The sequence below is a fragment of the Cervus canadensis genome, chromosome X, assembly GCF_019320065.1.
Source record: "Cervus canadensis isolate Bull #8, Minnesota chromosome X, ASM1932006v1, whole genome shotgun sequence".
NCBI lineage: Eukaryota > Metazoa > Chordata > Mammalia > Artiodactyla > Cervidae > Cervus > Cervus canadensis.
In genome coordinates, this window is record NC_057419.1 from 54057250 (window position 1) to 54083152 (window position 25903).

At 42.3% G+C, this 25903-nt stretch overlaps 1 protein-coding gene across 3 annotated transcripts in view; it reads right to left on the reverse strand.

Annotated features, from left to right (window-relative positions):
- SMC1A (structural maintenance of chromosomes 1A) overlaps nucleotides 1-25903 on the reverse strand; it is a 46066-nt gene that overhangs the window by 15442 nt on the left and 4721 nt on the right. For all 3 annotated transcript variants that reach the window (XR_006267330.1, XM_043457483.1, XM_043457482.1), the window contains exons 2-20: nucleotides 25230-25418; nucleotides 25006-25118; nucleotides 23714-23917; nucleotides 23382-23620; nucleotides 22564-22822; nucleotides 22341-22481; nucleotides 20606-20688; nucleotides 20244-20451; nucleotides 19096-19281; nucleotides 18823-19002; nucleotides 18577-18723; nucleotides 18340-18477; nucleotides 17244-17360; nucleotides 17039-17145; nucleotides 13869-14010; nucleotides 11381-11526; nucleotides 11136-11289; nucleotides 9885-9995; nucleotides 236-392 (exon numbers count right to left, since the gene is read on the reverse strand). Coding sequence is in view for 2 of the 3 variants with exons in the window: in XM_043457483.1 (XP_043313418.1) it covers nucleotides 236-392; nucleotides 9885-9995; nucleotides 11136-11289; nucleotides 11381-11526; nucleotides 13869-14010; nucleotides 17039-17145; nucleotides 17244-17360; nucleotides 18340-18477; nucleotides 18577-18723; nucleotides 18823-19002; nucleotides 19096-19281; nucleotides 20244-20451; nucleotides 20606-20688; nucleotides 22341-22481; nucleotides 22564-22822; nucleotides 23382-23620; nucleotides 23714-23917; nucleotides 25006-25118; nucleotides 25230-25418 (3021 nt within the window). In the remaining variant the exon portion in view is untranslated. The remainder of the gene's footprint in view (nucleotides 1-235; nucleotides 393-9884; nucleotides 9996-11135; nucleotides 11290-11380; nucleotides 11527-13868; nucleotides 14011-17038; nucleotides 17146-17243; nucleotides 17361-18339; nucleotides 18478-18576; nucleotides 18724-18822; nucleotides 19003-19095; nucleotides 19282-20243; nucleotides 20452-20605; nucleotides 20689-22340; nucleotides 22482-22563; nucleotides 22823-23381; nucleotides 23621-23713; nucleotides 23918-25005; nucleotides 25119-25229; nucleotides 25419-25903) is intronic.

A 25903-nucleotide genomic window follows, 5' to 3' on the forward strand; every position in this document is an offset into this window, starting at 1 on the left:
TGTGTCCAGTGGGCTGATCACATGCTGTGTGACCTTAAGCAGGTCATTCATTCTCTAAACCTCAGCAGTTCTCTATTCAAAAACAGATGTGATAATCCCTACTACTTAGGGTTCTTGGGAGTTTTGAGTAAGAAAGCATGTAAAAACAGGAGCTGTTGTTATGTACAACAGGCCCCTGCCATACCTCCAGACTCCTGCCTTCATCTTAGGCCTGAGTAAAAGAACAAACTCTTACCGTCTGAGGTCTCTTGGAACTTGTCTCGGACACTTTCCAGCTTTTCCATGGCCTTCATGTTGGGGGCAGCAATACGCTGGAGCACACTCTGCTGCTCATTCAGCTTCTGCTGCAGCGTGTTCATCTCCTGTTTGATCTCCTCCTCAGCCTGGGCATCCTGCAAAGCCCAGGCCCAGCAGCATTAAGAAGGGCCAGGCCCCACAGAGATACCTGATCCAGCGGTGGCCTGCTCCCATGCAGAAGGTCCATGCAGGTTCTTTTTCCCAACCCTGCTCCTCTCATCAGATCCTGAACAAAGTAACCATTTCCCACTGTCCCTAGAAATTACAGGCTCACGTCACTTTTCGCATCTCTAGCCCTTCCCCTTTGGACTGCAAGGAGATCAAACCAGTCAATGCTAAAGAAAATCAACCCTGAATATTCACTGGAAAGACTGATGCTGAAGCTGAGGCTCCAATACTTTGGCCACCTGATGTGAAGAGCTGACTCACTGGAAAAAATCCTGATGCTGGGACAAATAGAAGGCAGGAGGAGAAGGGGACGACAGAGGACAAGATAGCATCACCAACTCAATGGACATGAGTTTGAACAAGCTCTAGGAGATGGTGAAGGACAAGGAAGCCTGGCGTGCTGCAATCTTGGGGACGCAAAAGAGTCAGCCACAACTGAGCATCTGAACAACAATAATAAAGCTCTTCCCCCAGGCCCTGTCAGCCTCTCCATCTCTCAGCTGATGGTACCCCTCTCTGGCTCTCAGCCAAGGTCATGAGCGAGCACCATCTCAGGGTGACCTACAGGCTCCCACACAGGCTGGTCTGGACTCCATTTACAGCTCTACAATGAATAAGACAATGACATTTTCTGCTCAGATCACTACACCTGAGCAAATTCCACTTGAACTTGGTTTTAAGTCTTATGGATACTGCAATGCATATCTGGGCTTGTGCCTTTCTGTCACTTTTAGTCAATAAATATTACTAAATGCCTTCCAACACCAGGCACTGGCCCCTCATATCCCGTGAGCCTGGGCTCCTGTACTAATAGAGCTCATGGAGTAACAGAGGAATGTATATAACTAAACAATCTCATATGGTGAATACCCAAACAATGATAAACAGACGGTGATGGGTCAGCACACAAATGCACTTACTCAGATATGGGCTAGGGTAGGCTTTCAGGAATATTTTTAAGCTCAGGCCGCTAGGATGAATGGTGAGAATGGAGAGAAGGAATAGTCTTCTATGCAGATATCACATGCAAAACCAGGGTTTACCCATGGTTCATTCAAGGAAATCAAAGCAATTCAAAAGAGTAACCAACTTTAATGAACTTCAAAAGCCAAACGGGAATTCCCTGGTGGTCCAGTGGTTAGGATTTGGTGTTTTCACTGTTGGAGCCTGGGTTCAATACCTGATCAGGGAATTAAGATTCTGCACACCAAGCGGTGCAGGAAAAAAAAAAGTGCCAAACAAAGGGCAATTCAACATGGCAACAGTAGCAACTGTTGTTGTGTGTATGTGTGTGTGTTTGTGTGTGCACGCACGCGCACACATGCACTAGACAGAGGCAAGGCTGGAGGCACATGAAGAAGCCCAATGATAAAGTGTCTTTTATGCCTTGTGTAAGAAATTTGGGCTTTATTCCAAGGTAGGTGAGGTACCACTGAATGACTTCAAGCACAGGAAGGATACACACACACACACACACATACATATATATATATAAAGAAAAGCCTTTTTGAACATCTCTGTCTCTATATATTGCTATGGAGCAATTCATGGATTCAGTAGAAATAAAATATGAAAGGTACACAACAGAATGCTATCTTTTATCTAAGAGAGAGAATGTGAATATATTTGCATAAAAGTATGTTTGTATTTTAAAAATACAACAACAAAATGATAATCCAAAACCTGAAATGGTCACACATAGAGGGAGGTGAAGTTAGACAAGAAAAGAAGCTAAACTTCTCTTCACATACTTTGTATTATACTTCTGGTTTTAGAATCAAATGAATAATTTACATAATTATAAAACAAAATTAAGCTGAATCAAAATGTGAAAGCCACTGGGTTAAAAAAGAAATGTTAGGGGAACAAGATATTCACAAGATGCCAAAAAGTCACCCTAAAGATTCCTTATTACTTACAATGGGAAAAGTGTATGCTTAGTATTGAGGGATCTGGCAATAGATACCTTAACTCAGGCTCAAACTTAGCATCATGCATAGTAGGACACTGACATGTGCCTCTGGAGAGATGCAATATAAAGTACACATCAGGGACTTTCCTGGTAGTCTGGTGATTAGGACTCAGCACTTTCACTGGCATGGCCCAGGTTCAACCCCTTGTCAGGGAACTAGGATTCCGCAAATCACTCAGCACAGCCAGGGGCGGGGATGGGGCTGGAGGATGGTATGCAGCGAAATGTTCTTGCCAAAAAATTACTTAACCCAAACCTATCAAGCCTCCAAAATAGTTCAAACTTCCAATTTAGAGGAAATACAAGGTTAGGAGGAACAAATTAAGCAGTCATGAAAAGGAACTAACATATTCATAATGTACACATAACTATCTTGTTCTTCAAGACAACATGCAAACTGTTCAAAAGATCAATGTCATGAAAAAGAGTAGGGAGACTGCTCTACATTAAAAGAAAATAACTAAATAAATAAAAGAAACTAAAGAGAATAATCAAAAGCAATGCATGGGATTGACTGGATTATAGCTTAAAAAACTACTACAAAAGACACTAACAACTAGGGAAATTTTAATATGGGTGGAATATTAGATATAAAATTATTATTAATTTTCTCAGGTATAAAATTGAACTGTGGTTGTAGAGAAGAATCCCTTATTCCAGCATGCTGAAGAATTTAGAGTTGAAGTCTACAACTTCCCTCAAAAGGTTTAGCAAAACCAAAAAGTGTGCAGTGCAGAGGAAGGGAGGGAATGAAGAGAGATGAGAGAGAAAGCAAACTGGGAAAATGTTCATTAATCAATCTAAGGTGAAAAGGCATATGGGTGTTCAACTGTACTATTCTTTCAATTTTCTGTAGGTTTGACAAGATTCCAAATTAAATTTGGAAAAAATAAAGCAGAATGCTAAAAAGCAAAATCCTTTAAAAATTGAAAACTAAACAAAATAAACCTGACTATATACTAAGCTGGTTAAATGCTCAGAAGATCCTTTCAAATCACTTTAAAACACAGGAACACAAAAAAAGCAAAAAACAAAAACATTGGAACACAACTGTCCATGCTCAGTAAGCCTTTAGCTTAAGGACCAAAAGAACATCAAGGAAATCTTAAACAGCACTCAGTAATTGAACTGTTACTAATAATATCTTGGTGTGATTTTCTATATATAGGATACACTAAAGTAAGTATACTAGATTTTTAGCAAGAATAATTGGAGACTCAAACATAAAATCAATATTAAACTGTAAAAACTACAATTTTAATTGGAAGTGTCAATATGAACTCATGATAGATTTTTCCTTCAAAATAAAGTGTATTTTGTAGCCCAGTCTACTGAAAAGTTCTAGAAACACTGAGCAACCCGGCAGACATGAACATTCCAGTGTCCAGATGGTAGTCGCTAAATAATAGCATTCCTCACAAAAAGTCACTGTGTTTATTTAACTTATATACGGAGTACATCATGAGAAGCGATGGGCTGGATGAAGCACAAGCTGCAATCAAGACTGCCAGGAGAACTATCAAAAACCTCAGATATGCAGATGAACCACCCTTATGGCAGAAAGTGAAGAAGAACTGAAGAGCCTCTTGATGAAAGTGAAAGAAGAGAGTGGAAAAAGTCGGCTTAAAGCTCAACATTCAGAAAACAAAGATATGGCATCCGGTCCCATCACTTCATGGCAAATAGATGGAGAAACAGTGGCAGACTAATTTTCTTGGGCTCCAAAATCACTGCAGATGGTGATTGCAGCCATGAAATTAAAAGACGCTTGCTCCTTGGAAGGAAAGTTATGACCAACTTAGACAGTGTATTAAAAAGCAGAGACGTTACTTTGCCAACAAAGGTCCGTCTAGTCAAGGCTATGGTTTCTCCAGTAGTCATCTATGGATGTGAGAGTTGGACTATAAAGAAAGCTGAGCAACGAAGAATTGATGCTTTTGAACTATGGTGTTGGAGAAGACTCTTGAGGGTCCCTTGGACTGCAAGAAGATCCAACCAGTCCATCCTAAAGGAAATCAGTCCTGAATATTCATTGGAAGGACTGATGTTGAAGCTGAAATTCCAATACTTTGGCCACCTGTTGTGAAGAACTGACTCACTGGCAAAGACCCTGATGCTGGGAAAGATGGAAAGCGGGAGGAGAAGGAGACGACAGAGGATGAGATGGTTGGATGGCATCACTAACTCAATGGACATGAGTTTGAGTAAACTCTGGGAGTTGGCGATGGGCAGGGAGGCCTGGCATGCTGCAACCCATGGGGTCGCAAACAGTTGGACACGACTGAGCGACTGAACTGAACTGACAAAAAGAAGTCAGAGCTTCTCAGAGAAATGGCTAATTCCATATCTGGGGTGGAAAATGTAAAGGATGAGCCTGGATGGACACACCAGAAATCAAGGAAGATATCAAAGAGTACAAGAGTTGTGTCAAAATTATTCAGAAGCCAATTTGAATGAGTCCCCACGGGCCAAAGATGCCAACAACTTCATGCAACAAGAAGGATAATAATCCTAAGAGTGCAACACATCAAATGTTTATAAAAGTTCATAACAACATGAAAACAACTCAGTGCCCATATCTTGAGAATGCCAAAGAACCAACTCATTATAAACTGATAAAGAGAAAGAATCCAGCACATATATCCTGCCTTTCCTATACAAAATACCCCAGGGTAACCAAAAAATTGATGAGAGAAAATCTCTTTACAGTGTTCTAGCTAATAAAGAAATGATAGAATAAGATGACCATTTTGCAACTCTTGACAAATTATAAAATGGGTCTAGGCAATAATCATCATGGCTGCAAACTACACAAAAAGAGCCACTGACCAGATGTTATAAACCTCTTGATGGAAGTAACGACCTCATCTGAAGTAGTCTTGACCAAATAAACCCCCAAACTTGAATCCAATCAAACCTCTAGATTTGAGCCGTCCAATATACTGGCCATAAGCCACACATCACTTCTGAGCATGAAAAATGCAGCTAGTGTGACTGAGGAACTAAAATTTTTATTTTACTGAATGTTAGATAATTTAAATTTAAAAACTGATAATTCAGTTACTACAAAACTTCTATTTGGAACAACTTGGGTATGTGGTTCTCCGTTTTCAATTGTAAATTTTAGGATATCTAAATACAGATCAAGTATTTTTGAAGAAAATTTAGCATCCAAATGGAGATATGCTAGAAGTGTAAAACAGATAATGAATTTTGAAAACTCAGTACAGAGAAATGGTCAAATATCTCATCAATAAATTTTATAATGTTTACCATTGAAATGTTAATTCTTTTGGATATACTGGGTTAAACAAAATATAGTATTAAAATTACTTTCACTTTTTAAAAGTTACACATGTGAGTCTGTAGTTAACAGCACTGATCATCAACCCACTTACAGGAACTATAGGGTCTAGCAGAACTCATTTTTTTGCTTTGTTCTGGGGCAATATTTTAAAAACCACAGGACATAATCAACAGTATAGAACGTAGAAAATCCTTCAGGAGAAATAAACAAATTTCTTCAACAACAATAAACACTGTAGAGAAAAATAAAAATAGACAGGAGGAACTTTTGGATTAAATGAGACATCAACCAATCACTAAATCAATTATCTGTTTCTTTCCTTTTATTTGACTCTCAATTCAAACAAGCAAAGAGTGTGTGTGTGTGTATAACAATCTGGGAAATGTGAATACTGATCATAAGATTAATATTAAGGAATTATATAATAACATATAACTCCAATGTTAAGCTATTGGGTTTTTAGTATGATAATTCTAAATATTTTAAAGAATTTTCTCTTATAGAGATACATTCTGAAATATTTACAATACAAATGAAAAGACACAGTGTCCAGAATTTACTTTTAAATATCCTGGGGGTGGGGAGGGCGGAGAGGATGGCGTGTGTGGGGGTACACATGAAACAAGTCTGGCCATGAGTTGATAACTGCTGACACTGGTGATGGCCATGAGGCAGCACTGTACTATTTTACTTATGCATGTGAAGTTTTCCGTAATAAAAATCTAAAAATAAGAATAGCAAAACTCAACGTGAAGTGGCTCCCAATGGCCAAGAATGGGATAATATGAGTATCAAAAAGAAAAATGACTCCAAACAGACTGAAAAATACCAAAATATGTTTAAACACTAAGTTCATAAAAAATATAAATTAGAAACCTTACTGGTCACCTTTAAAGGTTATAAGGGCAACCAACTCTAAAAGCTGAGAAATAAAGGCAAAGAATTAAGTATTTATCCTACCTTCTCTGTACTAACTGTATTTCAAAGGAACTAAACAGTTGATGTGAGAAAGTTCTTTTTAGAAATCCAATTAATAAACATAGGAGGAATAAAAAAATCAGAAAATTACCATTTTGCAGCCCTTAATAGATAGAGGCAATGATCATTTGTTAATGACTGCTAAAACCTGCTGTGAAAGGCTGATAGGGAACTTGATAAAATTCCCTTATAAAATTGATGGGGCTAACAACACCTTAACCTGGTGATCATGATTGTTTTTCCTTTTTTAACTTTACATTACGTAAAACTTGCAACATTCACAAAAATGCAGATAATGATAAAATGAACCCCCACGTGCCTATTATCAGCTTCAATAATTATCAATTCATGGCCAATACGCTGCCATCTACACCCAATTCCTTTCTATATTCAATTATTTTCAAGCAAATCTCAGACATTTCATCCATAAATAATTTCAGTATGTATTTATAAAATAGGGATTCTGACTCTCAGCACTAATATTTTGGGCCAGATGATTTGTTGTTGTGGGTAGTGTCCCTTGTGTACTGTAGGATGTTTAGCAGCATCCCTGGTGTCTATCCACTAGATACTGGCAGTAACCTCTGCCCTAGTTGTGACAAGTGGGTGTGAAAAGAGTATCTCCAGACATTACCAAATGTCCCCTCGGGGGGGCAAAATCTACCCCTCCCATTGAGAACCACTGTTGTAAAACTAAGAATGTTTTTACCACAATACCATTACCACCTAGAAATATTAACAGCAATTCCTGAACATCCATCATAAACTATCTACAGTGTTCAAATCATCCTGATCATGCTACGTAAAAAAATTTTTTACAGGTTTTTCAAAGCAGGTTCCAAATAAGGTGCCCACATTACACTTGGTTGTATGTCTCTTAATTCTCACTTAATCTAGAAATTCCCCTGCCTCTCTTTTCTTTGCAATGGATTCAAGGGGGGGTCTACAAATTTTAACTGGTTGATTTGTCTCATAAGTCTATAAAAGTTCTCCCTTTCTGTTTCTTTCTTTCTTCCCATTTATTTATGGAAGAGATCAGGCCTTTTGTCCTTTTGAGTTTCCCACAGTCTGGATTTAGCTAACTGTATCCCTGTGCTTTATTTAACATGTTCCTCTGGCATCAGTGTTTCATATAATTAATTGGTGGATATAAAAGCTTAATATTTCATAGGTAATGTCGTATATTCATCAAATCTTATCACTACAGAGACAGAACTGATATTCAGTGTCTACTGATGTGATGCAAAAGGAAGTTTACAAGTACACAGCACCACCTATGATATATTCTTGCCAAAAATAAAAAATAAACCTGAATCCAATCAAACCATAGATTTACCAATCAGTTTATAGGGAACACAGGGATGGAAGAACATGTTAAATAACACCATGGGACATAATCAGTCAAATTCACAGTATAGAAAATTGTACAAGACCAATGACCCACTTGGTTTTTTTGGGCTCCAAAATCACTGCAGATGGTGACTGCAGCCATGAAATTAAAAGACGCTTACTCCTTGGAAGGAAAGTTATGATCAAGCTAGACAGCATATTAAAAAGCAGAGACATTACTTTGTCAACAAAGGTCTGTCTAGTCAAGGCTATGGTTTTTCCAGTGGTCATGTATGGATGTGAGAGTTGGACTATAAAGAAAGCTGAGCAACGAAGAATTGATGCTTTTGAACTATGGTGTTGGAGAAGACTCTAGAGAGTCCTTGGACTGCAAGGAGATCCAACCAGGCCATCCTAAAGGAGATCAGTCCTGAATATTCATTGGAAGGACTGATGTTGAAGCTGAAATTCCAATACTTTGGCCACCTGATGCAAAGAGCTGACTCATTTGAAAAGACCCTGATGCTGGGAAAGATTGAGGGCAGGAGGAGAAAGGGACGACAGAAGATGAGATGGTTGGATGGCATCACCGACTCAATGGACGTGGGTTTGGGTAGACTCCGGGAGTTGGTGATGGACAGGGAGGCCTGACGTGCTGCGGTTCATGGGGTCACAAAGAGTTGGACAAGACTGAGAGACTGAACTGAATTGAATGACCCACTTTCTATCATAAAGAGGAAGAAATAAATAAAAAGGATAAGAAAATGTTATAGACCATAAGAGACCAATTTTAACACATGGACCTCACTTGAATCCTGATTTAAAAACACAAACATTTTAAAAAAATATATTTATGGGACATTCATGGAAATCTAAACATTTATTGACTATTAAGGTGACATTGCAGAGTCAGTGCTAATTTTTTGGTATGATATTGTGGCTACATTTTTAAAAAAAGAATCCTGCCAGAGATATATACTGAGGTAATTATGAATGATACCTAGAATTTGATTTTAAATGTGCCAATTAGGAGGGGGAAGGGTATAAAAAACAGGATTGACCATATACTGCTAATTATTGAAGCTGAATGATTGGTACCTGGGGTTCATTATATCATTCTCTCTACTTCGGTATCTGTTTGAAAGTTTCCATAATAAAAAGTTTTTTTTAAAATATCAAGTTCCCCTGGCTATAATGATAGCTTGGAAAGCATCAGAAACTATTCAGGGGGCTCCTGTAGTAGTCCATGTGAGAGGTGAAAGCAGCCTGCACTAGATTACAGTACAAACAGAGAAAAGTAGAATTCAGTAGACATTTGGAAGGTAGAATCGACAGGGCTTGCTAATTCATTAAATATGCAAAGTGAGAGAGAGTCAAGGACACTGAAGAGGCAGATTTGGGGAGGAAGGCTGGGGTTTGAGGTACCTGTGGGACCTAGCATAGAGATAGCAGCTGAAGTCCTGGGAGAGGAGATACGAAGGATGAGAACCCCACATAAGGAAGGGATGCCTGGGACAGAGCCCTGAGGAACCTCCAGAGTTTATCTGTTCACTGTACAGGAGCTTGTTCTCCATGTATCTAGACTGAGTTGTGTACACAGGTGGAAGGGGAAGACTGGTAACAGGCAGGGATGGGAGCAGCTGGGAGTGGGGGGTAGGAGATGTGCCTGTGTCTGGGTGTGCATATGAGGGGAGAATCTAGATCACAACTCCACCCCCCTTGCCAGCTCACCCTTCTTTCCAGACATGGTCTGTCTTCACAGGGCCACCAGATGGGCTGACCCTCTCTCTGGACAGCTGGGAGGATGTCCCCACCCCCAAGGCTGAACCTCACCTTCAGATCCTCACACAGGTCGCCGTAGTCAATCTCGATGAGAGCCTCTCGAGCATAGATATTGGAAGTCCGTTGGGAGCCACTCACTGAATCCTCCCCTTGGGAGCTACCCTGCAATAGTGAGAGGGAGAGTCAAATGCAGCTGACTGGCCATAAGAGTACTCCTCTACAGTGGGCTGGAGAGGGGGGCTTCTTGGCAGCCTTTGAGAAGCACCTTGATAGAAAGCACTTGTGGTAGAAGGAAAAGCAGCTTTGATGGCAGAAAGACCTGAGTTCAAAATTGGGCTCTGCTACTGACTATTGGTGTGACCTTGGGCAAGACATGCTGTTGCTTAAATCCTCATTTAAACACACAAACCCTCATCTGTAACATGGGACCATGACTGCCTGGCAAGGCTGTGCTTAGGATTAGAAGTAGCTATATCATGTGCCACCATGATGCCTGGCACACTGCCAGTGTTCAGAAGATTTTGCTGAATTAAATGGAAATGTTATTTGGGAAGAAAGGAGGGAGAAAGACATGTGGGACTGAGATACATATTCAGGTCAAAGACAAGATATCTGCAGACCTCCTCTCAGTTAACAGTCCTGTCCCCTTGCTATCAAGCCTCACTTCCAGTGGATAAAATGCCTTGGCTATTCTATTGGCTCGTGTCTTTCCCTTTCCCATAACTATGCTTCATCACCTTTGCATTGCTGCTGTCCTTTACCTAACCTTCTCCTGACCAACCTCTCTCACTGCTAAGTTACCATCCCTCAGGGCCCTCAACTTCCATCTTCTTTTGCTCTTGGGATGAGATGGTTAGATAGCATTACCAACTCAATAGACATGAATTTGAGCAAACTCTGGGAGACAGTGAAGGACAGTGAAGCCTGGCATGCTGCAGTCCATGGGGTAGCAAAGAGTTGGACATGACTGAATGACTGAACAACCAATATCCATAATCTGCTGAACTATCTTAGCTCAGGTCCCTGAGGTTAACGAATGATTTCCTCTTCTACTGGCTTACCTCCTTCTCCACCTACTGACAAACACCCTACCCCCAAACCTGACCTCTCACATCAAGGCTATTACCTTTCACCTCACCTGTCTTCACAGCCTCACCCTGCTTCATCTCCTCTGCATCCCTCCTTTTCACCACCCTCACCCACCATCCTTCTCTCTCTCACCTGCCCTCCCTGGCCACCTTCATCCCCCATCCCTGGTTCTGTTTTTCACAGCCCACACCCACCATCAGCCATGATACTCACCTCTTCCTGACTAATATCATCCATGGTGCCCTTAGACAGTGGCAACTTGATGTCCTGCATCTTGCAGGCCTGTAGCAAGTTGTGGCGGTCACTGCGCTTCTGTTCAAGCTTGGTCTCAATGGCTGTCACCTCCTTCTGTAAATGGGTCATTTCCCTAAGAAGATTCAGGGAGATAGGTGAGATCCAAATCCAGCAAGCTGCCCATACTATGTACTTCCGCCAAGCCCAGATCTGAACCCACTCACTTGTTGGCGCCCCCCAGTTTCTTACGAATCTCCTCCATCTCGTGGTTCTTGTCATTCACCTCTGACTTCTTGGCCAGGTGCTGGTTCTTCAGGTCTTGTAGCTGGGCCATGGTCTCATCTATGATCTTCATATGTCTTTGCTCCTCCTGAGCCCAGCAGGGGGAACAGGACAAGAAGTGAAGGCTTTCCCTCCATTCCCACTAGAATGGAATGGAATCTTCTCCCTCTGTGCCCACCCTTTCTACCAGGTAGTTTCTGTTTCTTGGAATCTATCTTCAATGAGCTCTGCTTTTACAAACCCCCATCACTCCTCTGGCTTTTTTTACCTTTTTCCAAATTATTTTGTTGATCTCCCCCCAACCCCAATATACAAACTGCCTGCTGTAGAAATGTTCAAAGTATAAAAAAGTACGAAATAGGAGGAAAAAAAGAAATTACTTGAAATCCCATCAGGCAGAGGTAACCAATTAACATTTAGCTTATCACCTCACAATATTACTTATGGATAAGTCTATATAGTTGAGACTAAATTATAATTAAAAATCTGTGTTCTGACTTAATGTTATTTAAGTATCTTTCTCACATCAACATTACTGTCACAAGCAACAACATCAATCTTTTTAAAAAGCATAATACTGTATGTTTTTCATAAGTATACTTATAAGAGGACTTCCCTTGTGGCTCAGCTGGTAAAGAATCTGCCTGCATTGCAGAGACCTGGGTTCAATCCCTGGGTTGGGAAGGTTGCTAGAGATGGGAAAGGTTACCAATTCAGTATTCTGGCCTGGAGAATTCCATGGACTGTATAGTCCATGGGGTCACAAAGAGTCGGACATGACTGAGCGACTTTCACTTTTCACACATGTAAGAATGTAATTAATGCCTATAAAGTCTGGAAGAATATATTCTATATGGGACTGGCCCTAGGAAGAGTAAAAGGACTGGGATTGAGAGTGGTCAGTCAATGGGGATTATAATCTTAGTTATTATGTTCTGATTTTTTTTTTTAAGGAGAACGTTTTCATTTTGATCTGAAAGTCACAGAAAGGGATATATCTGCAATGCATAAGAAATAATACACATACAGAGTGCAAATGCTAATACGGCAAATAATGATTGATGAATCTTGGTGACAGGTAGATGGGAGTTCTTAGTACTATTTTTGCAACTTTCTGCTAAATTTAAAATGATTTCAAAATAAAAAGTCAAAAAGAAATAAATGATTCTGGATCATCTACATGTCTACCTACTCCTGCCCCAGGATTTTACTACCCAATCTCTATTTGCATTGAAGATTGCAGTGACACCAAAGAAGACTACTTCAATCATCAGGGTTTAATGGAGGGAAAAACCAAAAAACAAAACCATACAACCAACAACAAACAAAGGCAGACATAAAAATCAAATGATATACTTAAGCCAAGTGAGAATCAAATCACCTCAGGTAGGGATGTTGCAAGGAACAAAAGTTTCACAGCAGTTTAGGGAATTCCCTGGTGGTCCAATGGTTGACTCTACACTCCCAGGGCAGGGGGCCTGGGTTCGATTCCTGGCCAGGGAACTAGATCCCAAGTGCCACAACTAAAGATCCTGCATGCCCTAACTAAGACCTGGTGCAGCCAAAGAAATTTTTAAAAAATGTTCCACAGGAATTTAAAGAGAAGGGGTGTGGGTAAATGAGTCGTCAAATAACTGGTGGAACAGGCATGCTTGACTCAAAGAAACTGAGCCATGGCAGTCAGCACAGGCACACTGTGAAAAGGAACTCAGTATCAGCAAAACACCATCACCTGTTGCACTGAGTTAATGTGGTTATAATTATAAAATTTGGAAGTTTGTCCTGGCTTTTTGGTTAAGTGGTATGTTTGTACATATTTAACATTAAGGATATTTTAAGCCAACATAAATCTTTAAAAGAGGTCAGTATATTACTCAAATATGAAACTATTAAACTACACAAATACTTACATGAATGTAGCATAATTTGCTTCAATCCTAATTCCCAGGAGACACGGGACAGTTTCCTATATGGAACTATAAATATTTGTCACTAATTATCAACCTGTGTGCACAAAGCTATGCCAGCACTTTGGATCTCCTCGGGTATTAGTTAGGAGAAATGTATTCTGAAGACTCTCAATGGATGCTGCCACATGGCCTAAGAATGCTGGTCTTGTGCAACATGCTAGTATCCTTTTTTTAAAAAAAAAATATCTTGGGTGATGTGATAAGAAACAAATTACACGTAATTATTGTTTTAATTTGCATTCCTTTGAGTTCTACTAAGGCTCAATTATGGATATGTGTTTATGGGTTATTTGAATCTCTCCTTGAACTGTTGATGCCACTCATTTTTCTATTTAGGTCTCTATTTCTCTCTATTTAGGTCTCTAAATATTTTCTTATTTAGAGGGCTTTATAAATTATGGATATTATCTCTTCTAATTTTTTCTCCTAGTTTTTAGTTTTTCATGTTCTCCTTTCTTACCTTCTTGAGCTTTTCTATCTCATTTTCATCTTTTTTCACTGTCTGCTCCCACATGTGTACTTTATCCTGGTCCTCCTTCAGTTGGTTCTTTTCAAAATCCAACTGGATACCCAAACGAGTCTTCTGATTCTCAAACTCCAAACTGTGGGGAGAAAGGAGAACTAAGCCTAGGGCACAGGGACTCAGTTACTGCTGAATATAAGTCACCACTGAGCTCATCCACACAGATCCATATAAAACCGTCCCCTCAAGTTACAGAACTAAGTTCCCTGGCCTAGCTTTGTAGGTATGGCACAAGGCAGAAGAGATTGGGCCAAACTCCATTAATCTTCTTTTAAACACTGGAGCCCTCCCCCGACAAGTTCCTAGAAGCAGATATAAAAAGGTCCACTTGAATCCACTAGCTATGTTAATTCTTATTTATTAAGCTTCTGTGTAGTTTACATACATTACCTCTAATCCTCTAACAAGCTCTACAAGGCATTATTATCCTCATTTTACAAAAAAAAAAAGAAACTTGCGCCAAGAGGTAAAAGACTTTGCCCAAGGCCATACAGCTAGCAAATGTGAAATCAGATCCCAGTCTAAACACCAAAACCTGGGATTCTTCTCCTATGGCATCCTTACAGTATAATGTGGTAGGATAAGAGGACTGGTATCCCAACTCTGCCATTTACTGGTAGTGAATCTCAGACAAGTTAATTATATCTCTTTACCTGTTTTCTCAACTGAAAAATGGAAATAACAATAGTACTTACCTCAGTCATTGGGAATTAATATGTATAAAGTCTTTAGAACCTTGTCTGGTACACAGTAAGTACTCAATAAATTTTAGTTATCATCACCATCTCCAGGTTGACTGACTGTATTCAGTTCATGGGCTTTGACTCTTTCCAACTCCCCAAACCCCTGCACATACCTCTGCCCCAAGATTCCAGAACTTCTATGGGGGCAGAGATTGGATAGTTAAAAAAAAAAATGGAGAAAACAGATCCCTGGTAGCTTCCTCCTCACTAACTCTTTAGAAATTAAAAAAGTATGCAACTAGCATACACAGATATTAGCAGGACAGGCAGGGCTAACTTCCAACCGCCCCTCCACCCAATATGGTGTGACAGATGTTGCCAGATGTCATGCTAGCAGCTTAAACCTATTAGTCACTATAATCCAAATAGAATGTAATTAACTCTATAATTTTGAGCTATGCAATTTTAAGTTCAATCTCTTAAGAATGACTCATAAAGCCTTCTGTGATCTGGTCCCTGCTGACCTTCCCAACACCCCCACCTTCCTCCTGACCCCATTTTTCTGCTCCAGACATTTAATACTTAGTTTACAGAACAAGGCATGCTCTCTCACACCTCTGAGCATGCTGTTCTCACTGCTTGGAACTCCCTTCTGTGTACTGCCTGGCTGGCTAAATCACTCTACAGGTCTCCAGTTCATCACTCCTTGTTCTGTAAAACCTTTCCTGAGGATTGCGAACAGGTTCTTTGTTTCTATTATACTTTGTTGGGTTCCTCCCTTTTGGGTGCAGTTGAGTCAATCATACCCCAGAGTTCATATAACTTTTATGATCACTGTCTGTACAAGACCTTTCTCTTGTCTCCTTGGGTTCAATCAGATTTCTACTCCTATTATGTTCCCTACAAATACATACACCGAATGTATTTACAAATACAAAATACATGTATTTACAAATACAAATGTATTTACAAATACAAATACAAAGCAAATACACCGAAGTGATGTACATCATATACAGATAGGTAGACACATACATGTGTATATAACCTTAAAATGCATACTTGTAATAGGTCATTTTTAAATTTACACAAAAGTACAGTGTCATAAATTTATCCTTGTTACTGCCTGTAAATCTAGTTCCTGTCTGAACAGAGTATTCCATAGTCTGTACAGTCATCACATTTAACTTGTATTTCCCTGCAGTGACAGCTGTCCACATTGCTATGAACGTCACACTATCACAAAGTATGCCAAGATGAACAACTCTGAATCTGTCTCTTTGAGACCCGGTGGCCAAAACTCTCTCTGGGATACAGACCCAAGGAGTGGCTTTGCTAAGTCAAAGGGCTCATGTAGACTTATTTTCACCAAATGCTGCTAGGTTGTTTTAATTTGCATTTATTTGATTAGGAATGAGACTGAACATCAACTCACGATTATTAGCCATTCGAGCTTCTCTTTCCATGAAATGCTATATATGACTACATCCTGTCCATTCTTCTACTGGGTCTCTAGGTTTGTTTTTTTTCTTCTTGTTGATCTACAGTTCCTTGAACATTTTCCTCTGTACTTTCTATCTACCGAAAGTACAGCATCATTCTGAAATTGCTAATCTACTTGTTTGTCTCCTCCACTACCCCAAAACTCCATCAGGACAGGGACAGTCTCTGATTCAATTCTATATCCCTTGAGCCTGGCTTGGGGGCAGGAGACCAATGAACTGTTACAATATGGGTGATGGGCTGACTAAGCCCAGGATTCAAGGGGTGACCTCCTTCAGAGAGACTGTCATGTTCATCTATCTTACCCTCATCTTCCCACTGTTTCCAATACCTAGCACAGGACAACTTGGCACAAGGTTGGTTGAACAAATGAATAATTAAACTGGGAAAGAAGAGAAACTTGCTTTGTTACTATTCTTCCAACCTAGAACTTTGGCCCTCCTCTCACTCATCACCTATTAGGATAATGACAATAATAAAAGTATCTATTGGGAGTTCCCTGGGTGGTTCTAGTGGTTAGGCTTTCACTGCTGTGGCCTATTATCTGCTGCTCTTAGTAGGTGCTAAGTATCATGCTAAATACTTTATAAGGATTAAGCCCAACCTCTGAGCCACCTGACAATCTGAGATAGGTATCATTATTATCCCATCTGACACATAAGGAAACTGGGGCTTAGAGAGGTAAAGGAACCTTGGAGCTAGGATTTTAATCCAGGTAAACCATGTTTAAAGCTGGCACTCTTAATCCCTATACTGTGACACATGCTTCCCTGATGTCCCTGTTCTTTAAAGGTGACTACAATAAATGTCCATCATTCTAAAAGCTGCTCCTTACCTTATGATGGCATTTGACTCCCCAGATGTCAGGCTAGGGGCTCAAGGATACCTCAATCTCCCCCTTCTACCCAGACTTCCACCTACCGCTTCTTGGCGATTTCATTCTGCCGCTTCACCTTCTCTTCCTCAAACTCCCGGATATTGCGCACACCAATCTCCCGACAAAACTCTTCAAATACCTCATCCTCTACCTAAGGAGAGAAGCAAGGGAGAGAAAAGGCCCTTTGGGTCAGAGTACTGCTTCCAATCCTAGTCCTGCCTGTGCTGGGCAGGTCCATCCTCTACCAACCTGGTTCATCTTCTCCTTTAAGTCTTTCATTTCCCTCTCTCGGCTCTGGATGATCCTCTTGATATCATTGATTCGAGGCCCAAAGTTGGCAAGCTCACTCTCCAGCTTGGACTTTTCCTGTAAGAAACGGAGTTGAGAGGACAAAAGAGACCAGGATCCTTAGAGAAAAAAAGAGCCACCCTGTGTGTACCAGTCCCATGGACAAAAAGGGCTAACTCTCCACACACAGAAGCTGAGTTAGCACTGCTCCACTCAAGGCTGCATCATCTCTCACTTGAACCATCATATGGCTTCCTTCCCTGGCCTCCAGTCTGCTGGCATCAATCCAAAAGACTGGGCACACAATAAACATCGTTATCTACAGGTCTACACTTCCCTCATCTATAACCCCTGGGGCCAGGTGTGTCCTGGAATTTAGACTTTTTGATTTTAGAAAAATGACATATATACTACATATTACATAACACCTCCAGAGTGGTCTGGAGAAGCACCTATAATCAAACACATTAATATAGGTAGAAAAGTACCTCCACTCACAGGGACTGAAATATCTGTAGCTCACTTTCAAAACTAAGAAGAAACTCAAATATTTGTTGAATGAATTAGGTTAATAGCACCTAACATTTACTGAACATTCACTTGGTACAAGCAATCAGTCTAAATACTTCACATGTATTAACTCATTCAATCTGTGCAAGGACCCTATAATTCTACAGATTATTTACAGATTAAGATGAAAAAATGGACACTGAGGTTTGTTTGTTTTTGTTTGGTATTTGTTTCATTCTGTTTTTTGAGTATCTGTAATACATGCATTTGAAAAAGACGTTTCTGGAATATATTTTTCAAAAAACTCTTACAAACCAATATAAAAATGAGCAAAAGATTTGAACATTGAGAGGTTTAGTAACTTGCCTAATATCATAGAGCCAAGTCCTAAACCCCTGACTGTCTAACTCTATGCCATCTATTCCTGGTTCCCAGGAATAGACTGGGAGGAGAGACGGAAGAGGGACAACTTCCCCACCCCTAGAAAAGCCTAGACCAGGAATATGAGGATGGCCATTGGTGAACAGGGCTGAAGGTCAGGCCCCACCTGCAGATTAAGGGCCAGATGCCGTGTCTTGGTCTGTTCTAGGTCACTCTGTGAGTACTTGAGCCGCATCTGCAGTCCATGGGCCTGAGACTGCACCTGACGTAGTTCTGCCTCTTTTCGCTTTGCCTTCATCTGCTCCTGAAGTGGACAAGAGGGAAAGGCTAAGTGGTAAGAAGGTGGCCGGCTGGCCTGGGCTTAGGACCCCCATTCCTAGGGACAGCCCTCCCTGTGGTTTACCTTCAGCTCTTCTGTCAACCGCTCCTTCTTCTCTTTCAACTTGTCTACTGCTTTCTCATCCCAGCGTCGGGCCTTGGCCTTCAGGTCACTGGCCCCACCAGAGATAACCCCTGACTTCTGGAACAGGGTCCCATCCAGTGCCACTGTCTAAATACAGCAGGGAAAAGAGAGGAGGGGGGAGAAGCTGAACAAAGGAATCGCCAATACTAAGCCTATCCAGTTACAATGTGGCAAAGGAATCCATACCTTGTGGCGCTGGTGGCCTCCAAAGGCTATGCGGCGGGCATCCTCCACGTTGTCACAGACAAGGGCATTGCCACAAGCATACTGCAGGGCCTTTTTGATGTGAGGTGGCTCATAGCGAATCACATCAATCACCAGCTTTGCCCCCTTCAGCTCCCGGAGTTTCTCATCTGTAGGTTTTACCTGTGAGAAAAAGCTTAGTTAAGTGGCTGAACATGGAGGGCTAGGAGGAGCAGCCCTCTCACAATGCCTTGGCCCCATCACCACCAGCCTCACCTCCAGGTAATCAAGAGGCAAGAAAGTCTCAGGCTCCCCACGCTGCTCCTTTATATACTGAATGCAGTCCCGGCCTGTCTTCTCTGAGTCCACAATAATGGCATCCATGTTCTTGCCCAAAACCTTGGTTACTGCAATCTGATACTTCTTTTGTGTGGGCTGGCAGAGGTCAATGAGGCGGCCGTACTAAGGAAAGTCAGAAGAGTGAAGCATGAAGTTTTTGAGAGCTGGCTCAGGAACCCTAATTCCCAGTTTAGAAGAGGGATGGCAGGTCAGAATCTCTATCAGGAGTACAGCCCCCAAACTATGGGAAAAAGGCCTATTCTGGCCCCAAAGCAACAACAACTTCAGGCAGTCATGTCTGAATCCAGAATCATCTTTCTAAACCTCACTTTTACCATGTCACAGACCACTGCCACCACAGGCATTATGCAACTTAATTGGGTTCCACAAATAAAGAGCACAATAAATGCAATGCGCTTGAATCATCCCACATTACATTTATTGTGCACTTTATTTCTATTATTATTACATCAGCTCCACCTCAGATCATCAGGCATTAGATACTGGAGGTTGGGGACCCTTGATCTACCGAAATGATCAAGAAATATTTGTAGAACCCAATTAAGTTGAACCCAGGGATGGAATTACAGCAATAGAGGGATAATATTCAGGGAATCTGGGAACTCAGGATTTCATTCAAGAGGCCAAGAGATCTGATAAAACCTAGTAAATGAGCCGACTGTTGTATGTCCAAGGAGCTCACACTGAAGCCTGCACAGAGCTATTGATACATCCTGGGAACTAATTCCTGCCCTGCAGCCCCTTCCCTTTCCCAAAGGCCTCTTCACTTTCTCCACCTCCCATAAAGGAGTGGACACAAGCAAGACAAAACTTCCAGAAAGATACAACTGGTGTGACGAAAAGAACACAAGGTTAAGAGTCAGAACAAGTTGGGTTTGAATTGCAGTTCTTATACATGTAAGCTATGCTGCTTTGAGCAAGTCATTTAACCTCTCTGACCCTCAGTTCTCCCCAGCTGTAAAAATGGGATTAGCAATCCTGTCCTCATGGGGCTGCTGGGAAAATTATCTGACAGCGAGTACGAAAGAAAGTGGTTAGGAAATGAGTTCCCTTTCCACTCTTACCACAGAACCAGGGTATAGGCGCTTGATGCTTTCCATAATTTCTGCCTTTCGCTGTTGGCGGCTGCTCTCCTGGCGGTCGATGCGGGCATCCCCCAGCTGCTCCATTACCTGGTTCAGCTCCTTATTAATCTCATCAATACGTCTCTTGGCCATCTCCACCTCTTCTGTCAGCTCCCCCTCTAGTTTCTTCTGTTCCTCTAGAGACTGCCTACAAAGTAAGGAAATACCAGGGTTATCCTGGCTGGCCAGAAAATATTCCTGGCCAAGAGGGACTATGAGGGTCCTTCCTGGGGAGGAGCAGGACAGGTAAGGTTCACAAGAACAGGCCTGGAGGTAAGAGGGGATGTTACAAAGCCACATACTTGCTGGTTGTGATGTATTCCTCTAGTTTCTCAATCCGTTTCTGATTCTCTTCAATCTCCCGCAGCTTTTGCTTGATCTTGGCCTGGGAGTGAAACAAAGACACTACATCACCATAGGCTGAGCAAGTTAAGGCCAAGACCATGGAGCCCTGGCTCATCCCCCATATGCCTATTCATCCTAAGAGCCTAACAATCACAGACAATCTGTCACTAGTATAAGAAGCCTATTAAAAATCAGATATACAGTGTTCAGTGTGCCTCTGCTAACTGATGGGGCCAGCATGGGCCCTATGAGACCCTCTCACAGGTGTTCTACCCAGCCTGGAACATCTTCCTCACCAATCAGGGAGGCTCAAACCAAGACAAAGTAAAGCTTTCTGGGCCTTTCTGCACTTCTGCTTTCTCATCTATAAAATGCAGGTAACCTCCACTTCACAGAATACACATTAAGTGCTTAACATGTATTAGCCACTAATTCTATGTGTGTGTGCACTCAATTGCTCAGTCATGCCCTACTCTTTGCGGCCCCATGGACTCTAGCGTGCCAGGCTCCTCTGTCCGTGGAATTTTCCAGGCAAGAATACTGGAGTGCGTTGCCATTTCCTACTCCAGAGGATCTTTCCGACCCAGGGATTGAACCCTTATATTCTGAACTGGCAGGTGGATTCTTTACTACTAGCACTACCTGGGAAGCCCTTAGCTATTAAATACTAATAAAATAGCTATTAATGCCTAATACCTTCTTTTAAACATTTAAAACTGCTTAGCACAATGTTTGGAACACTGTAGGCTCTTGGAATATTATAATAACTTTCCATCATTCCTATTATTTTCCTATTATTATTATTAGGAAGACAGTAAGTGAAGTATACTTGAAAGTGTGGGCTTCCAGGACTTACCTGGTGGTCCAGTGGCTAGGACTCTATCCTTCTACTGCAGGGGGCGCAGATTCAACCCCTGGTCAGAGAACTAAGATTCCACATGCCACAAGGTGCAGCCAAAAAAACCAAAAAAGTGTGGGCTACACTGCCCAGGTTCATATCCCAGTTCTGCCAGTTAATAACCTTAGGCAGGGACCTCCCTGGTAGTCCCGTGGTTAAGAATTCACCTGCCAATGCAGGGGAGAGAGGTTCGATCCCTGGTCCAGAAGATCCCACATGCTGCAGAGCAACTAAGCCCATGTTCCACAACTACTGAGCCAGCATTCTGGAGCCCAAGAGCCACAACTATTGAAGCCCATGGGCCCTAGAGCCCATGCGCCACAAAAAGAGAAGCCATTGCAATGAGAAGCCTGAGCACTGCAACTAGAGAAAGCCTGCAAGCAGCAGCTAAGAACCAGGACAGCCAAAAACAAAACAGACAAATAAATAAATCTTTTAAAAGATGACGGCATATATGTAAAAAACAGTGCCTAGCACACAGTAACAGCTTGCCTTTTGTTGTTTAGTTGCTGTGTCCAACTCTTTTGAGATCCCATGGACTGTAGCCCGCCAGGCTCCTCTGTCCATGGAATTTCCCAGGCAAGAATACTAGAATGGGTTGCCATTTCCTTCTCCAGGGGAATGCTCCTGACCCAGGGACCAAACCTGTGTCTCCTGCATTGGCAGGCAGATTCGTTACCACTGAGCCACCAGGGAAGCCCCATGCTAGATGTTAACTAAGGTCATTACTGTCAAGACTATCGTTACTTCCATTTCTCTGGACCATCACCCCTAATCTTGTAAGGCATGCCCACCTCTGTCTCTACTTTCTTCCGTTCCTCCAGATCCAGCCGGTCCTGGTCGGCCTTCTGGTCTCGATTGAACTTCTCCAGCTCCTGGGCCAGGGTAGCTGCTCTCTTGCTGGCTTCTTCTTTCAACCGGTGATATTTCTTCACCTGTGTCAGGGACAGGGATGACCAAATCAGTCCTATCAGCCTAGCAATCTATTTGCCCATCCCTCCACCCCTCAGAGCTTACCTGATTCTCCTCCAAGGTCAAATCTCTGCCCTGACTCTGACTTTCCTCTTCCATCCGTTCCTCAAACTCCTGCCGAGCTTTCTCCACTGACAGCATCTCCTTTTCCAGCTCATCCATGTCACCTTTACGCTTCTTATAATGCTTCTGAGCATTCTGTAGTGACTTTTTGGCTGCTTCCAGCTTCTTGATTTTGTGGGAAGTATTTTCCTTGGCCTTGATGTACTGAGGCCGCTTCTGGTTCAGCTCTGAGTCCTTCTCCCTTTCACCAGAGGGGAGGGGGAACAAATTAGCTCAGTGGGAGAAGGGAGGGTTCCAAGGCTTTTTAATCCAAAGGGGGATTAGGCACTTCCCTTCCAAGCCTCAAGGAAGTGCCTAAATGAACAGGGCCGATGCCCCACAGATCCTGTGATGGCTTCAGCCTGGCATTCCAGCCACTCTAGAAGGTAAAGCTACCACCCCTGCCTCAACCCTAGCCAGGCCAGACCTCTTAGTAACAACTCCCAAGAGTATCCTGTGTTCACGTAACTGTTCCCCATCTGATCTAACCTTTTCAAATTTCTGTTCTTTGACCTTCAAGCTCCAATTTTCCTCTTCTAGGAAGGGACTATCAGTCACGAGTGGCTTCCCATCACTTCTTCTTGGCAAAGCCACCACCCTTTTCAAGCTCTCCTCTTCTGAGTACCTATCTACATGGAATCTGAGTACTTAAATACTCTATTTGTCTAACGTGCAAGTCAAGAAATATGCCTGATTCTAGCCAAAGCCAAGTCAAGGGGAAGATGCTTTCCACAAGTCGCAGGCTCAGTCCTACCACTTACTTGATCTCCTTCTCAATCTGCTGTTGTTCCCGCATCATTTTGCCCAGCTCCTTCTTCTTCTCCTTCAGCTCATCCTCTACCTTGTCCATCCGCTTCTTGTCCTTCTCTATCTCCTTGTTCTTAGAGGCCAGTTCTTTGTTGAGCTTCTCAATTTCCACTTCATTATGATAAAGTTTGAAAAGCTGCAACTGTACCTGAGCTCGCACCACCTCATCCTTCAGGCGCTGGTAGCGGTCAGCCTGTGCAAATAGGGGTGTGGAGGCAGGGGTGCATCAGTGAGGCACTGGCTTCATCCTGGCCTCTCAGATCCCAGAGGCAACCTGGCCACCTACCTCTTCTTTTTCTTGTTTGGCCTCCTTGCGTTCAGCTGCAATGTTTTTTTTGCGATGGTAATTAAACTGTGTGTCCTCTTCAGCTTTTACCATTTCCTTTTTTCGCTTGTCATATTCCTGGGCCAGCTCCCCAGAGCGACTGATCTCTTCAAAAAGAGCTGTCCTCTCTTTGGGGTTCTTCATGGCAATGGATTCCACAGCACCCTAGTAAAGGTCAAAACACTCTCCCCACTTAGACCCTACTGAGTTCAGTTCCCCTACCCACTCCATCATTCAGAAAATGTTCACCGATCCCTTCCCCACACCGGGTGCCACATTTCACCACTGAGCTTTGAGGACATCCCCTGTCTTTTAAGGTACATGGGGAACAGAAGAAATAGAAGCAGAGACAACACCATGTATTATGTGCAGTGACAGCAGGAGCACATAAAAAGAACTAAATGAAGCTTGAGGGTAGATGACTGGTAGGAGTATCTATGTGGGAAGGTTTCCCAAAGGTGACAACTGTGTCTGGAAGATGGGGAAAAAACTAAACAAAAAAGTGAGAGAGACGAGGTTATTCCACATAGAGGAAAACTAGCATTGCAACGTCTGCAGGCCAAAGAAAGCAGGCAAATTTGGGGAACTGTAAAAAGTTTAATTAGGCTGGAGTGCAGGGCTAGAAGAATATTGGCAGATGAGGGTAGTGAGGTGAGCAAGAGCCAAAGCAGGGCTGTTTCATGAATGACAGGAGTTGGATTTCATGCTAATGCAACAGTTCTCAAATTTTAGTGTGCATCATAATAACCTGGAGCTCTTGGAAAAACACAAACTGCTGGGCCTCACCCCAGTCTCTGCCCCTATCGGTCTGGGGTAGGGCCTGAAAATGTGCAATTCTAACATGTCCCCAGTTGATGCCAATCTGGAGACTACAATTTGAGAACTGCCATCAGACGGCAATGAGAAATCACTGAAATGTTTTAAGAGGAAGGAATATTTGTGCTCTCATAAGATGAATCTTAGGGGATGAACAGGAGGGGGTCAGACTGGAGTCAGGAAGCCCAGTGAGGAAGCTGCTACATTAGTTCAGAGAGAGGTGATGAAGCCAGAGATGGAGCAAGTCCAGTGGGGATATGAAAAAAAGTAGATAGCCAACAACTGTTAAAAGTGCCCACATGAAAAGAAGCCACCACAATGAGAAGCCTGCACACCAGACAGGCACACACACACAGCAGGTCCCGCTTGCCCAACAAGAGAAAAGCCCAAACAGCAACAATCATCCAACAGTCAAAAAAAAGGAAAGAAAAGCCCACCTGGAAGACGAGGAAGTTACGAGCTTTGATAAGAATGCCCAACTTCTCTAATTCCTCACTGTACTCATGTAGCTGGACCACTTTGTTGTTGATCTTGTACTCAGAGGAACCTCCTACAAGACAATGCATGAGTTAGCCAAGGGTCAGGCCTCCCTCCTACCCCAACAAACTAGTCTAGCCACCCCTGTGGACCCAAGGAGAACCTTCTGGCCAGCCTCACCCACCTACAATGACACGGGCAAACGTGCGGTCCTCAGCACCCTCTTCAGAATAGACCATGCTGACAAAGGCTCGGTTGGCTGCTGGTTTGCCCACAGGAGCTCCGTGGATCAGGTCCCTTAGGGTCTTTACCCGCAGGTTGCTGGTTTTCTCACCCAACACAAAGCTGATGGCATCCATGAGATTTGACTTACCTAAAGGAGGACACGACAAAGTAGAGGAGGGGAAATAAGGGGAGGGGAAAAGGAATAAAAGAAACACTGAGAACAGAAATGTCCTCTAAAATGTCAGGAGGACAAAATACTGTTTTGCCCCTGTAAAGACTGGGCCTGACCAAAGCCCTGGCTCAAAGGCTTAGAAAAATAGCTTCTTTGAAGCTACTACTTACAATAGCCAAAAACTAGAGCCCCATTTAAGGAAATAATATATTCACAAAATAGATCATTCTACAATTTTTTTTTGGCCTTACTGCAAGGCATGTAGGATCTTAGTTCCCCAACCAGGAATTGAACCCACATTCCCTGCATTGGAAGTGCAGGGTCCTAACCACTGGACTGCCAGGGAAGTCCTTTACAACCTTTGATGACATGGGAAGATGCCCACAAACAGGAGAAACAAGCATGATAAAAAACTCAACATAGTTTGATCTCAACCAAGTTTAAAAACAAACAAACAAAAA